Source organism: Sycon ciliatum, chromosome 4 (assembly GCF_964019385.1).
Source record: "Sycon ciliatum chromosome 4, ocSycCili1.1, whole genome shotgun sequence".
In the NCBI taxonomy this organism is placed as follows: Eukaryota; Metazoa; Porifera; class Calcarea; order Leucosolenida; family Sycettidae; genus Sycon; species Sycon ciliatum.
Window position 1 is genome coordinate 17,016,612 of NC_088646.1, and position 11,542 is coordinate 17,028,153.

An 11,542-nucleotide genomic window follows, 5' to 3' on the forward strand; every position below is an offset into this window, starting at 1 on the left:
AGAGGTGACACGCGGCGCCGGCGGCGCTACCACGTCAACAAGCTCACACGTACGTAGTCTCCGTACGTGGAGAACAGGATCCGGAAGCGCGCGCTTGCAAATGGTGCGAATCAGAGAGTTTTACCGTTTACGACTATTTCTGTACGTGGTACCGGTACCGGTACAGCTGTACGTACATGGTGCGTCCAAGCCAAATGCCTGAAATCAAGAAAATAATTTTTAATTTAATGGTGAGCTCAGCGCTAGCGCTAGCACTGAGCATGAGCTCACCATTTCAGGGCATAGCATAGCTAGCATGCATAGCTAGCATGCATAGCGCAGTGTTGAAAAATGGCGAACGTAACGTCGTTACGAACACACAGTACAGAGGGATCTCGGGATATCCGGATCTATCGTGTACTGACGTCATGACAGAACACACGCATGCGTCGATGCACACGTCGGCAGCGCAGCATCAAGAGCTTTTGAGTTTGAGATCGAGTCAAAAGCACAAAAGTACAAAGTGTTGTTGAAAATTGAAAATTCTAGTCTTCATGCGTGGGTAAAGTCTAAGATTTTTATTCCTCTTCTCTTACACTATTATAGCCTAGTTACTTCCAAGCTGAAGGTTGCTGCTGTGCCTTCCATATCTATACTCGTTTTGCAGGGAGCTGTGAGCATTGCGGCTCCCTGTTTCCACAATGTGGGTTTTCGAGTATTTCACGTCAGCACTGCAATTTTTAGGTAGAGATTTGCTGTTGACTTTCCTCTCAACGAGTTAGTGAGGAGAACTGAAGTCCGTATCGTGCTTCCTTGCAGGTCTTTGGAAGAAGTCGGGAAAGCTCCTGTTTTTGGGCTTGGACAATGCCGGAAAGACAACACTTCTTCACATGCTGAGAGATGACAGAATGGGGCAACACGTCCCCACCTTGCATGCAAGTACGCAGGTGTCGTTTGCTTATTGATTGATTGGCCCGTACACTGACTGGTACATGGTATGGGTTTGTCCGGTGTTGCGCAGCGTCCGAGGAGCTCAAGATGGGAGGCATCACATTTACTGCTCACGATGTTGGTGGGCACGAGCAAGGTTGGTTTCATTTGAATTCGTATTCCTGAGAATCCAATGCCATCATTGAATAACGCAGCAGAATCGCATGGCAGGTCGATTTCACACTACTAATATTCAGAAAGCAATCCATGTCTGGCTGGGGAAAGCCACGTTTCTATTCTTCTTTTTCACATTGCATTTCATTCAGCACCGTTTCTGTTTTTTTTTTTTTAATTATACACGCTCCCCAGCCGAGAAACGTCAAACGTACCATATATGGGTGCTGGTCTTTGGTTTATTATCGTATTCACGTTTGCTGTTCCTTGCTTCCATTACGCCGTTCTTATTCTGATTTTCATGGGACCGCGGCAGCATGGATTTTAAAGTGTCCTTACAAAATCTCGCGGACATGTGAAATTTATTTTACAAAGGCATGAGCTTGGCACATCCCCCTATAACATCTGTCATGCGTGAAGGCTCCTGGCACTGGTAATTGTCAGATCAACAGCTAGTGAAGCTCTGAATGTTAACATTTCAAAGATGCCCTCGTAAAGTGTGCCCCCCCCCCCTGCCTGATGATCGTGATTAACGTAAAACTAACTGAGTCGCAACATAACTTTCTCTCTCTCTCTCCCTCTCTTTCTCTCTCTCTCTCTCCCCCCCCCCCCCCTCTCTCTCTCTCTCTTATAATTATTGTATATCATTGTGACATGGTCTGCAGGAACGTTGTTGAGGCTAATAGTTATACAGCCATTCAATAGCGACATGCATTGAACACCAGTATGTCACGGGCTATGGAACAGCACGTATAGTCTTTCCATACTCTGCAAGGCTTGAGTATCTACTGAGGCATCTACGATGCATGTTCTACTTTTGATATTGTGTGTGTGTGTGTGTGTGTGTGTGTGTGTGTGTGTGTGTGTGTGTGTGTCATTTGTCAGTTGGCTATTGCTAGTGAGCTGGCCTGGCATAGTCGAGGACACCTCTTGCCGAGACCATGCAATTGTGCATGTAAAGGCAAACTATACTGTTCCTTGTTTTGTGCTGCAGCTCGTCGTGTGTGGAAGGATTTCTTTGTGGCCGTAAATGCTATTGTATTTATCATTGATGCATTCGATCGGGATAGATTCCAGGAAGCTAAAGAAGAACTCGATGTAAGTAGTGTCTTCCTCGTTGCATTCATATTTCTTGTAAGTACATTGACTTGTCTCTATTTTCACTCGTCGATACCTTGTGAACCCGAGCACGTGTGTGTGTGTAGCTGTGTGGTGTGGACCAGGCTGAATAGTGGCGGTTAATTCTTCAGCCTTGCAACCTGTTGAATGGTGCAATCCCAGCACAAGCTGCTGTGGCTTCTGCTGTAGCATCGCTACGGCGATGGGCGTCCAATGGCCCAATGGTGTGTGTGTGTCACTGTGTATGTGTGTGTGTGTATGTGTGTGTGTGTGTGTGTGTGTGTGTGTGTGGATGTTATTACTAGTACTTTCTCTGATTTGTTATGATTGTCTCTTAACTCGACTTACGGTCCTTTGTTATGCTGTATTATGATTTATCGCTACACCAACACGCACAAAACCCTCTGAGACCCAAAAAGATGCGTTTATGGTGCTGTACTCTGCTGTCGCCTTCATCACTGAGTATAGTTTCATGGCACCAGAGTGATCGACTTTCGCGTCATCTTTTCGTGTTCTTCGTCACTTCCGCCGTCACCCATTTCTTTTGCTATCCGACCGCTGGTAACAATCCAGGTTGTTTGCCGAGTTCCTTCACTACAACGGTATCAAATTCAGCTGGAAGAATACAATTACTGTACAGGCAGAAAACTTCGTCGGTCAATAATTTGGTCCAACTCCAAAGAAAGGGAGTTCGTCCGGTTGTAAATTTCGTCCATGGATCATAAGAGTGTATTGAAAAGCTGGACGAATCGACATTAGTCCGGCATTTAATTTAGTCCAAAAGCGCCTTGGACGAAAAAGACGAAATTAAATTCCAGACGAATATTTCTGCTTGTACAGTACATGACTGTACATTCAGCTTCTCTTCATAGCAAGAATTGTACAGCGGTCTGCTATGCTGCAGTGTTTGCCAGTACAGCAGAAAGGAATGGCAATTATAGCCAAAGATTCGCTTGTGCCAAGCCACCACCATGCCTGAGATACCATGGTGGCAGATGCGGCGCGTATCTGTGAGCGTTTGATGGTAAGCTTCACAACCAGTGCCCGACAGGAGGGCTGTGAAACCTCGTTAGCTACATCTACTCTCACTCCGAGTAACGAGTACCCAGTTGACCGTGGTGACAGTGTAGCACTTCAGTCATCTTGCATTTTCACCTGTACGTAAGCTTACTGTGCTTCATAGAACCATGATGTGTGCTTGTATCATTAATTTTGTTTTATTCTTCAGGCACTCCTCCGAAACGAGCAGGTGATGAATGTCCCGGTGCTGATTTTGGGCAACAAGATCGACAAGTATGGTGCTGTGTCGGAGGCAGATTTGCGTCAAGTGTTCGGCCTGCATGGCACGACAGGAAAGGTGAAGGTCTTTCCTGTGATATTGTAATAGCTACATGAGTTTTAAAACCTGTGTCGGTTGTATTGACTCCGACAAGTAATCTACAGTGAAACTACAGTACCTTCAAGGGACGTAAAACTCATCCCTTTATAGCAGTGGTACTCAATTTTGTACAGCTGTCTCAAGGAACTGTGAGCAATGATCATGCTTATGTTCAGGACCATTTCTACAGTTTGACCCACAGAACATGTTGTGATTACTGAACTAGTACTAATTATGCCATGGTGCCACATGTTGTGCTCGTGACTGGATGCTCTGTGAGCTTGGATTGTGATACAGTCTTCCACCACGAGCTTTTTCTGGTCCTGTTTTGAACTACTATGGGAATTCACAGTACACCTGTTTATGTCCTGATGGCCATCTGTCATTCTTTCTCTACCATTGTCTGTTTTAGGGCAACATCCCGAAGGGGGAGTTGCATGGACGACCCATGGAGCTTTTTATGTGCAGTATATTTAAGAAGCAGGGCTACGGAGAAGGTAAGGGACCCCTGTCTGCTATTCACATCTCCTTCCTTTCTTTCATTCACATAAGGCAGCTATGTGAAATTGTGCTCCTCCTCCGAGACCAGAACTCGTGATACCTTGAACCGTAATCTCGCGCATATAAGGGGTCGTCCGTAAATATCGAACTTTTTTCACAAAACGAAATAATTTCGTTATGGGGTGGGAGGGGGTTGACCAATTTCGTTTCAGAAAACATTGATTCATGTACATGGCCGTTGTATATACATGTATATCAACATTTTTTACGTTCTGAGGGGGAGGGAGGGGTTGGGTCTAAACTAAAATAATTCGTTTGGTGAAAAAAGTTCGATATTTACGGACGGCCCCTAAGATCATCGTCTTATAAGTGAATGAAAATCACGAAACCACACGAGGATCATCAGACATCAGCAATGACAATACTGTACAGGCAGAACATTTCGTCGGTCAATAATTTCGTCCAACTCCAAAGAAAGGGAGTTCGTCCGGTTGAAAATTTCGTCCATGGATCATAAGAGTGTATTGAAAAGCTGGACGAAACAACATTAGTCCGGCATTTAATTTAGTCCCACTGTGACTCCCACAGCTCCTTGGACGAAAAAGACGAAATTAAATTCCAGACAAATATTTCTGCTTATACAGTAGAATAGGAGTGTCATTCATTCGCTGTCACTGTCATCATTTGAGCATGCATGCACGCCATACTTGCACATGTACATGTTTGAAATCTTTTTTTATTCTCACGACATGTTGGTGCGATGTTCGTCTCTCGCAGATAAGACCATGTTATTATATTCGAACTAAAATGCACTTGTGAATGGTCCGAAATTAGCGACTTCTCGATTATAAGACCGTGGCCTTATGCTAGTATGCCCGAGAATACGGCACTTTCCCGCTCCAAGTTTGCAAGCTCAGATGATCCATTTGATTCAGCACAGGTCTCGTAGTGCCGTCCTGTCTAGGTGAATATCTGGAACTGTCTTGACATCGGGGAATGATTATCCTTAAATAAATACATACAAAAGAGAAAGACCAAGGAACTACAAGTTACGCTATACTGTCCACTAACACCACCAGTTACTAAACAATCAGCTCATGCGATAACATTGCACAACACTGACCGACGGTACTGACGCTAGAGTTGTTAGCCAGTTAGTTGCAGAACGTCAGTACCGTCGGTCAGTGTCGTGCAATGTTATCGCATGAGCTGATTGTTTAGTAACTGGTGGTGTTAGTGGACAGTATAGCGTAACTTGTAGTTCCTTGGTCTTTCTCTTTTGTATGAATTAAACCTTGGCTCTCCATCTGAGTCCATTCTTAAATAAATAAACAAGCGTTTCGGAGACAGCAGTTTTAACCCTTTATTGGCTGGCCCATACATTGATCGAACACCGATGTTCGATGGAGTAGGCCTTTTGAAAGTATCGTAACTTGGTCAAATCTCGGTCTCTTGGAGAGATCGAAATATGTAGGTCGAAGAAAAAACTCTCAGCTGTCGCCTCGAACAATTGGCAAAGCGGTAGGATAAGCGGTTCTTGAGTTATAGCACTCGTAATGTTGGTCCCGGGAAATTTGCGCTTAGACCGAGATGCGTGGGTCAACGGCTGGGATTTTCCCTGCTTAGGCGAGACCAAAATAAAATCGAGATTCCCGGGCAGGACCCATGTAAAATTGGTGCGGGCGGGCGAATTTTATTTTTTATTTTTTTTCCCATGTATGTACATGACTTTACGTGTGCATGCCATGTTGAACTTTTTTACAGCATTTTCCGGTAATTTTTATTCATTTTTTACAGACAACAGGTACGCGGTTTACCCGTTCTATTTTTCTGTATTTCGGCCAACGATGGCCCTGATCTGTACATCAGGGAGTCGTACAAGCTCGGGTTTGTGTGACTCCACGTGACAGATCTACTCACACGATCAGTGCTGTACATGTATGAACTGTTCAAAAAATATATATTGGCTTTGGCTCGATTTTGGTGCGGGAGGGCCCGGGAATCTCTATTTTTTTTGGTCTCGCCTTACGTCACCTGTTGACAAGGCTACACCGATTCAACTTGAAAAGTAGGTTCCCCGGGTCTCTACCAAAAAATTGAGTTAGATACGAACAACAGGAGTGAAATGGTGGATAGAGATCGATGTCGAGCGTGAGCCCAGCGCTGGTGTGCCTTCCCTGGCTTGCAGCGCTGGGCCAGTGCATCCCGTGGAGCCGAGTGTAGGCTCATCGCGCTCCTCTCGTCAAGGCCTTTGCAGGATGCCCAAGATCGTGGAATTTGTCCAGTGCAAACTAAAGTTACGTCCAACTTGGGTATAGATTTGGTGATTGTGTGGGCTTGCTTATATTTTAATCGGCCAATAAAGGGTTAATATAGCAACAAGGACGGCTAATTGCACTGTAAGCATTTCCTAAAAATTAATGTCGACATGTATGAGTAAAATGCGACACGATGATCGCAAGGCACACAACGAAAGGATTATATTCTTGCTGCTGGAATGTGGCAGGCAAGTGGTGTAGTGCTTGGGCTGCGCTGTCCCTGGTGCTGACCTTTCGTATGTCTGTGCACATGTACGCCATGGCTGGCAAACGCCTCCTCCTCATCTATATTGGCACTGATTCATCTTTAGCCACTGGAAGGTGTAATAATAATGTGTCCGTGTCTGTGTGCGCGCATGGTGTTTTGGTTTATGTCCTGCAGGATTCCGCTGGCTGGCACAGTACATTGACTAACTTTGCCGTGCAGCACACTTTGGCTGCACTCTACGCACCGAGTGCTCTTGCTGTTGGTTTGGTATGGATGTTGTATTTATTAGCCTACATATGGTTATTTTTTTAGTGCGGCTAGATGGTTGCTGGCACACACCATGGAGGCGAACTGTGTTCAGTGGTGACCCGCATGTCCGAGCACAATACTGCCTGCCATGCCATCCATTCTCTGCATGAACATCTGAATTCGAACTGTGGACTTTAGCCATCAGCATGCTGTTGCTTTTACTGTTAGATGCGGGTCATGTACGATCTGCTGCATGCGTTCGCTGCACATACTGGCAGAATTACCGGTATCAGCCACACCGAGACGTATCTGCCCACCCTTTACTTGCCAACACCATGCTTGCTACTCCTCTACATGTACCTGTAAATATGTTCAACAAAAGTAATCTGCTGGTAACGATTGTGCTTGTTATTCAAACTTCTAACTACTTGTAATATTGTTCATGGAAAGCAATCTGCTGGTTCTGATTGTGCTTGTTATTGAACCTTCGACCAACGGATTTCGTTATGGTTTTTGGTCGCAATGTGGGCCATGACATGATAATCTGGTCACATTTTCATGCATCGTCATGATCGCATGTTTATTATATACCAAGAGCACATAGCCACCAGGATAATCTTGATTTTGCCCGTGGGTCAGGCAGAGATGGATGTACGCATACTGCGCGTATTGTGCTTCTGGTTTTCACGACTTGTGGTGTTCTGGAAGCTGTGAACGTTTTGGAGACGAACTAGTTATTGCAATGGACCACTTGCCATTTGTACAGGTCCACGAAATCCCGTAGAATCCCGTAGACCCGGAATGGTGTTGAATGTGTGCTATGCATGTGCATTTGACCAATTTTCGCGTCATAATTCAATGACCAGCAATCGCTTTTCCAGCTTCTTCACTTTGGTTAGAACCAATGACTAGCTAGATCTTTGTCAGAAAAAGGTTTTCGTATGAAATGCCTTCAGGCCCCATTTCTTAGTGGAAATAGCAGAAAACACAATACTGAATAGGGTCCTGCACATTCAACACCCTTCCGGGTCTACGGGATTTCGTGGATCTGTACAAATGGCAAGTGGTCCATTGCAGCAAGAGTACACTCTTGATTGCAGCAAGAGTACTCTTGATTGCAGTGATAGACCGTGTTTATAGTGGAGGACAGCCACTGAAGGTGTTGGAAAGATGATTGATTGGCTGCAGTACAGTGGAGCCTCCGAGTATTCAAGAAGTGAAAGTGTACTGTACTGTTGGGTAAATAAAAGCAGATGAAAATGAACACCACCAGGCCAGGAGCTGAGCAGGGAGTAGTTGTCTTTTGCCGTATACAAATCGGGAAATTGGATTTGAATGTGTGTGGTGTGGCCGCGCTCCCGTATTTTTAAAATCCGGAAAAACCCGGTTTTCATGTACTCTTGCCGGTACGTATGAAAATCAATGGTACGGGACAGCGCCATGCCAACAGGCAAATGCCAAGGACGTTTTGCTTGCGGACCGGACAACAACAAGTCTAATTCAAAAACACGAAGGCTGCAAATGTGTAAAACGATGTAAATGCAATGTTGCTGGAGTATGCAAAGGGAAAGAAACATGCCGAGAAGACGTGATGGCAGTTCCTGACTGTGTTCATAGTGCAATAGAAGTTTGTTGCTAGCCATTGGCCGCGGAAGAAATCCGGCTTTTCTTGAGGAGGAGAGAAGCACAGCAATCATGTCGAGGTCAGTGCCATGGCATGGGTATGAAGTGAACGTTTCATGTGCCTGTACAAGGCCTGTCTCTAGAAACTGGGCCTGTGTGTTTCACGCCATGTTCATTAGAGTCTTGGTATTTCATACGGAATATTGTCAGCGGTTGGAAGTACGAGCAGGACTGTGTAGCTATCTGGACATTCACTGCATGTACAATCATGTAGATCTACTGCATGTACTGTTGAATGCACATTTGCACGGTTCATGCGTGTCTCAGACTCTGTATAGGTCACTGTTTACAGTAAAAACCTGTCTTTAGAGGGGAAGTTAAGGCAAAAATTAAAATTTCACCAGTTGTAGTCTTCGGGGTGCTGAGTCGAATGGTCTTGGTCCGAGGAAGCTGAGACGCTCCCTTCCAACTTGAATCCCAATCGAACTCGCGCACTTCCACCGAAACTGGGTGACTGCGCCCTACTAGATGGGGATTTGTATGCAAAATGTCACTAAAAGCGCCATTTCGTTCTTATAAAAGCACAGATGACCGCGATTGGCCCATATGTTGTAGTCTTTTGGACGCTGAGTCGATTGGTTTTGGTCCGAAAAGGCTGCGATGCAGCGTTCCTCCTTTATTCCCAATCGAACATGGTTGAACAAGCGGTCACGTGCTCCTGGGTGCCCAAATCACCTGGTCACCACGCCAGCAGGCGACAACTTTCACACCAAGGTTCAACTCGAGTTCAACTCGAGTGACAGGACTGCACCCAAAAAAGGTCAAACAGGCTAGTAAGTTGTACCCAGCGGGCACGGTGACCAGGTGACTGGCGTACGCAGGAGCACGTGACCGCTTGTTCAACCATGTTCGATTGGGAATAAAGGAGGAACGCTGCATCGCAGCCTTTTCGGACCAAAACCAATCGACTCAGCGTCCAAAAGACTACGACATATGGGCCAATCGCGGTCATCCGTGCTTTTATAAGAACGAAATGGCGCTTTTAGTGACATTTTGCATACAAATCCCCATCTACAGTGCATTTCAAAACTATAGACGCGTAGGGTTTTTGAAATATTTCAAATTTGGCTGGAACTTTTTGAGAATAGTTTTCGGAATATTGCTCAGGATCGCTCCACAATTACTCTCATATAGTTTCTAAAGGATTGGATAACAGACGCCCAATTTGGAAAATTTTATGCACAAAGTGATCACAGATTTTATGTGGTATAGATGCTGGCATAACGGTTTTTGCCTAGGTACGCGTCTATAGTTTTGAAATGGACTGTAGTAGGGCGCAGTCACCCAGTTTCGGTGGAAGTGCGCGAGTTCGATTGGGATTCAAGTAGGAAGGGAGCGTCTCAGCTTCCTCGGACCAAGACCATTCGACTCAGCACCCCGAAGACTACAACTGGTGAAATTTTAATTTTTGCCTTAACTTCCCCTTTAACGGGTGCAGTGGAATCTATCCGGATACCACAGGATTCCTCTTGATACAGCCCAGGGAGGCATGCGCGACCCACAATATATTATTCATGTCATATTGATCAGCATGATGTCATCTTTGGTTCGCCTCATGCTCAACCATGTCAATGTTTCTTTATGTACATGTATATGAACAAGGTATAATCGCACACGTACACACACACACACACACACACACACACACACACACCACACACTCACACACACACACCATGTACCGTGTACGCCCGCCGCAAGAGAAGCACGCAAATCTGCAAATGCACTGGATGTGCACCCACAGATTTTCTCTTTATAGCAACAATAGCGGATCTGATTCTGATTGAAACAGATCAAGACAAGCGCCAGATAACTGTCTAATCCACACAACTGGCGAAGCCATGTGAATCGACCCCCCAATGCACACCTGGTCTACACCACACGGCGTACATCGGAATAGGACGGCCAAGACAGATACCTATGCACACCCTTCACTTGCTGGGACACACACACACACACACACACACACACACACACACAGACATGAATGCACAAACTCACACGTGCACACACACACACGTGCACACAAACACACACACATACACACACACAATGCATCACACATCACACTTTTACATAATGTATGTACTTCGAAGTACTCCAGTGCTGCATGCAGTCCATGCTGCGAACTACAGTAAAAACCTGTCAAGGCGACCACTAACAACCAGTACGAAGGCATGTCAACATGAGCAGGAGGCCACCTGTACACAAAGACCACATTTGTAAGGTCTGTTGAGCGGTCGCCTTAGACAGGTTTGACTGTGCAATTTTAGGGTCGAACCGCGACCTGCAAAAAGCTTCTGCACGTGTGAAAGTTCACCAGCGGTGTCGGAAGATATTGTAGGGTGGTTCGGTCAGCCACCTGAAGTACAATTTACTCGTGGGTTTGGGGTGGCTACTCTGAAATTTTTCGATATTTCAAGCCCAGATGAGTGCATTTTATTGATTGACGAGGTACCTGAGGCAAAGAGTGGTACGGTCAATATCTTAGTGACCGTAGCATGTCCGACGCCCCTGCATGATAAGGTACGGTACGAAGTTCGCGTCATCACAGATGCATATACGAGTAGCTTACTCCATTTGTGTGTGTGTGTGTGTGTGTGTGTGTGTGTGTGTGTGTGTGTGTGTGTGTGTGTGTGTGTGTGTGTGTGTGCGTGTGCGTGCATGAGAGAGAGAGAGAGAGCGGGAGGGAGGGAGGGAGAGAGAGAGAGAGAGAGAGCTATCTGGCCAGGCGCCACTGATTGGCCACATACCAGACCTGCTTGAAGGCGGAAAATTATTTATTATTTATTATTATTAAGCAAGGGGAGTCCCAACAGGCTACGGCCTTTTTACTGGGAACCCTAGGTGATGTTTAGTCATGTTGATGACCAGGGCAAGAGACTTGGCCTGTTGACAGTCAGTGATGGTGGTGGTGGTGGTGGTGATGTTCTTGTCTTTCTTGTTGTCTGTGCAGCCTGTATCAGGATGCTGTGGAATATGTAGCTGCGTATAACAGTACAC

General features: G+C 45.7%; 2 protein-coding genes across 2 annotated transcripts in view; both read left to right on the top strand.

Annotated features, from left to right (window-relative positions):
• Window positions 1-486: 486 nt before the first annotated feature.
• On the top strand, window positions 487-7,546 carry LOC135814737 (GTP-binding protein SAR1a-like). Its single transcript, XM_065327904.1, has 7 exons — window positions 487-723; window positions 799-918; window positions 1,001-1,066; window positions 2,078-2,181; window positions 3,431-3,559; window positions 3,993-4,077; window positions 6,782-7,546. The coding sequence occupies exons 1-7, from the start codon at window positions 681-683 to the stop codon at window positions 6,811-6,813; spliced, it is 579 nt and encodes a 192-aa protein (XP_065183976.1). The 5' UTR covers window positions 487-680; the 3' UTR covers window positions 6,814-7,546.
• Window positions 7,547-8,319: 773 nt separating this feature from the next.
• The window catches only part of LOC135814738 (zinc finger protein DPF3-like), a 10,117-nt gene continuing 6,894 nt past the window's right edge, over window positions 8,320-11,542 (top strand). The window contains exons 1-2 of the mRNA XM_065327905.1: window positions 8,320-8,559; window positions 11,496-11,542. The exon at window positions 11,496-11,542 is cut by the window's right edge and continues 52 nt beyond it. Of these exons, the coding sequence (XP_065183977.1) occupies window positions 8,552-8,559; window positions 11,496-11,542 (55 nt within the window). The 5' untranslated portion in view covers window positions 8,320-8,551. The remainder of the gene's footprint in view (window positions 8,560-11,495) is intronic.

What these genes read in the sequence shown, in the direction of transcription:
- LOC135814737 (XM_065327904.1), top strand. Translation starts at nt 681, where the DNA reads ATGTGGGTTTTCGAGTATTTCACGTCAGCACTGCAATTTTTAG. An exon ending in GTCAGCACTGCAATTTTTAG is followed by an intron (nt 724 to 798) that starts GTAGAGATTTGC and finishes GCTTCCTTGCAG; the next exon opens with GTCTTTGGAAGAAGTCGGGA. An exon ending in TGTTGGTGGGCACGAGCAAG is followed by an intron (nt 1,067 to 2,077) that starts GTTGGTTTCATT and finishes TTTGTGCTGCAG; the next exon opens with CTCGTCGTGTGTGGAAGGAT.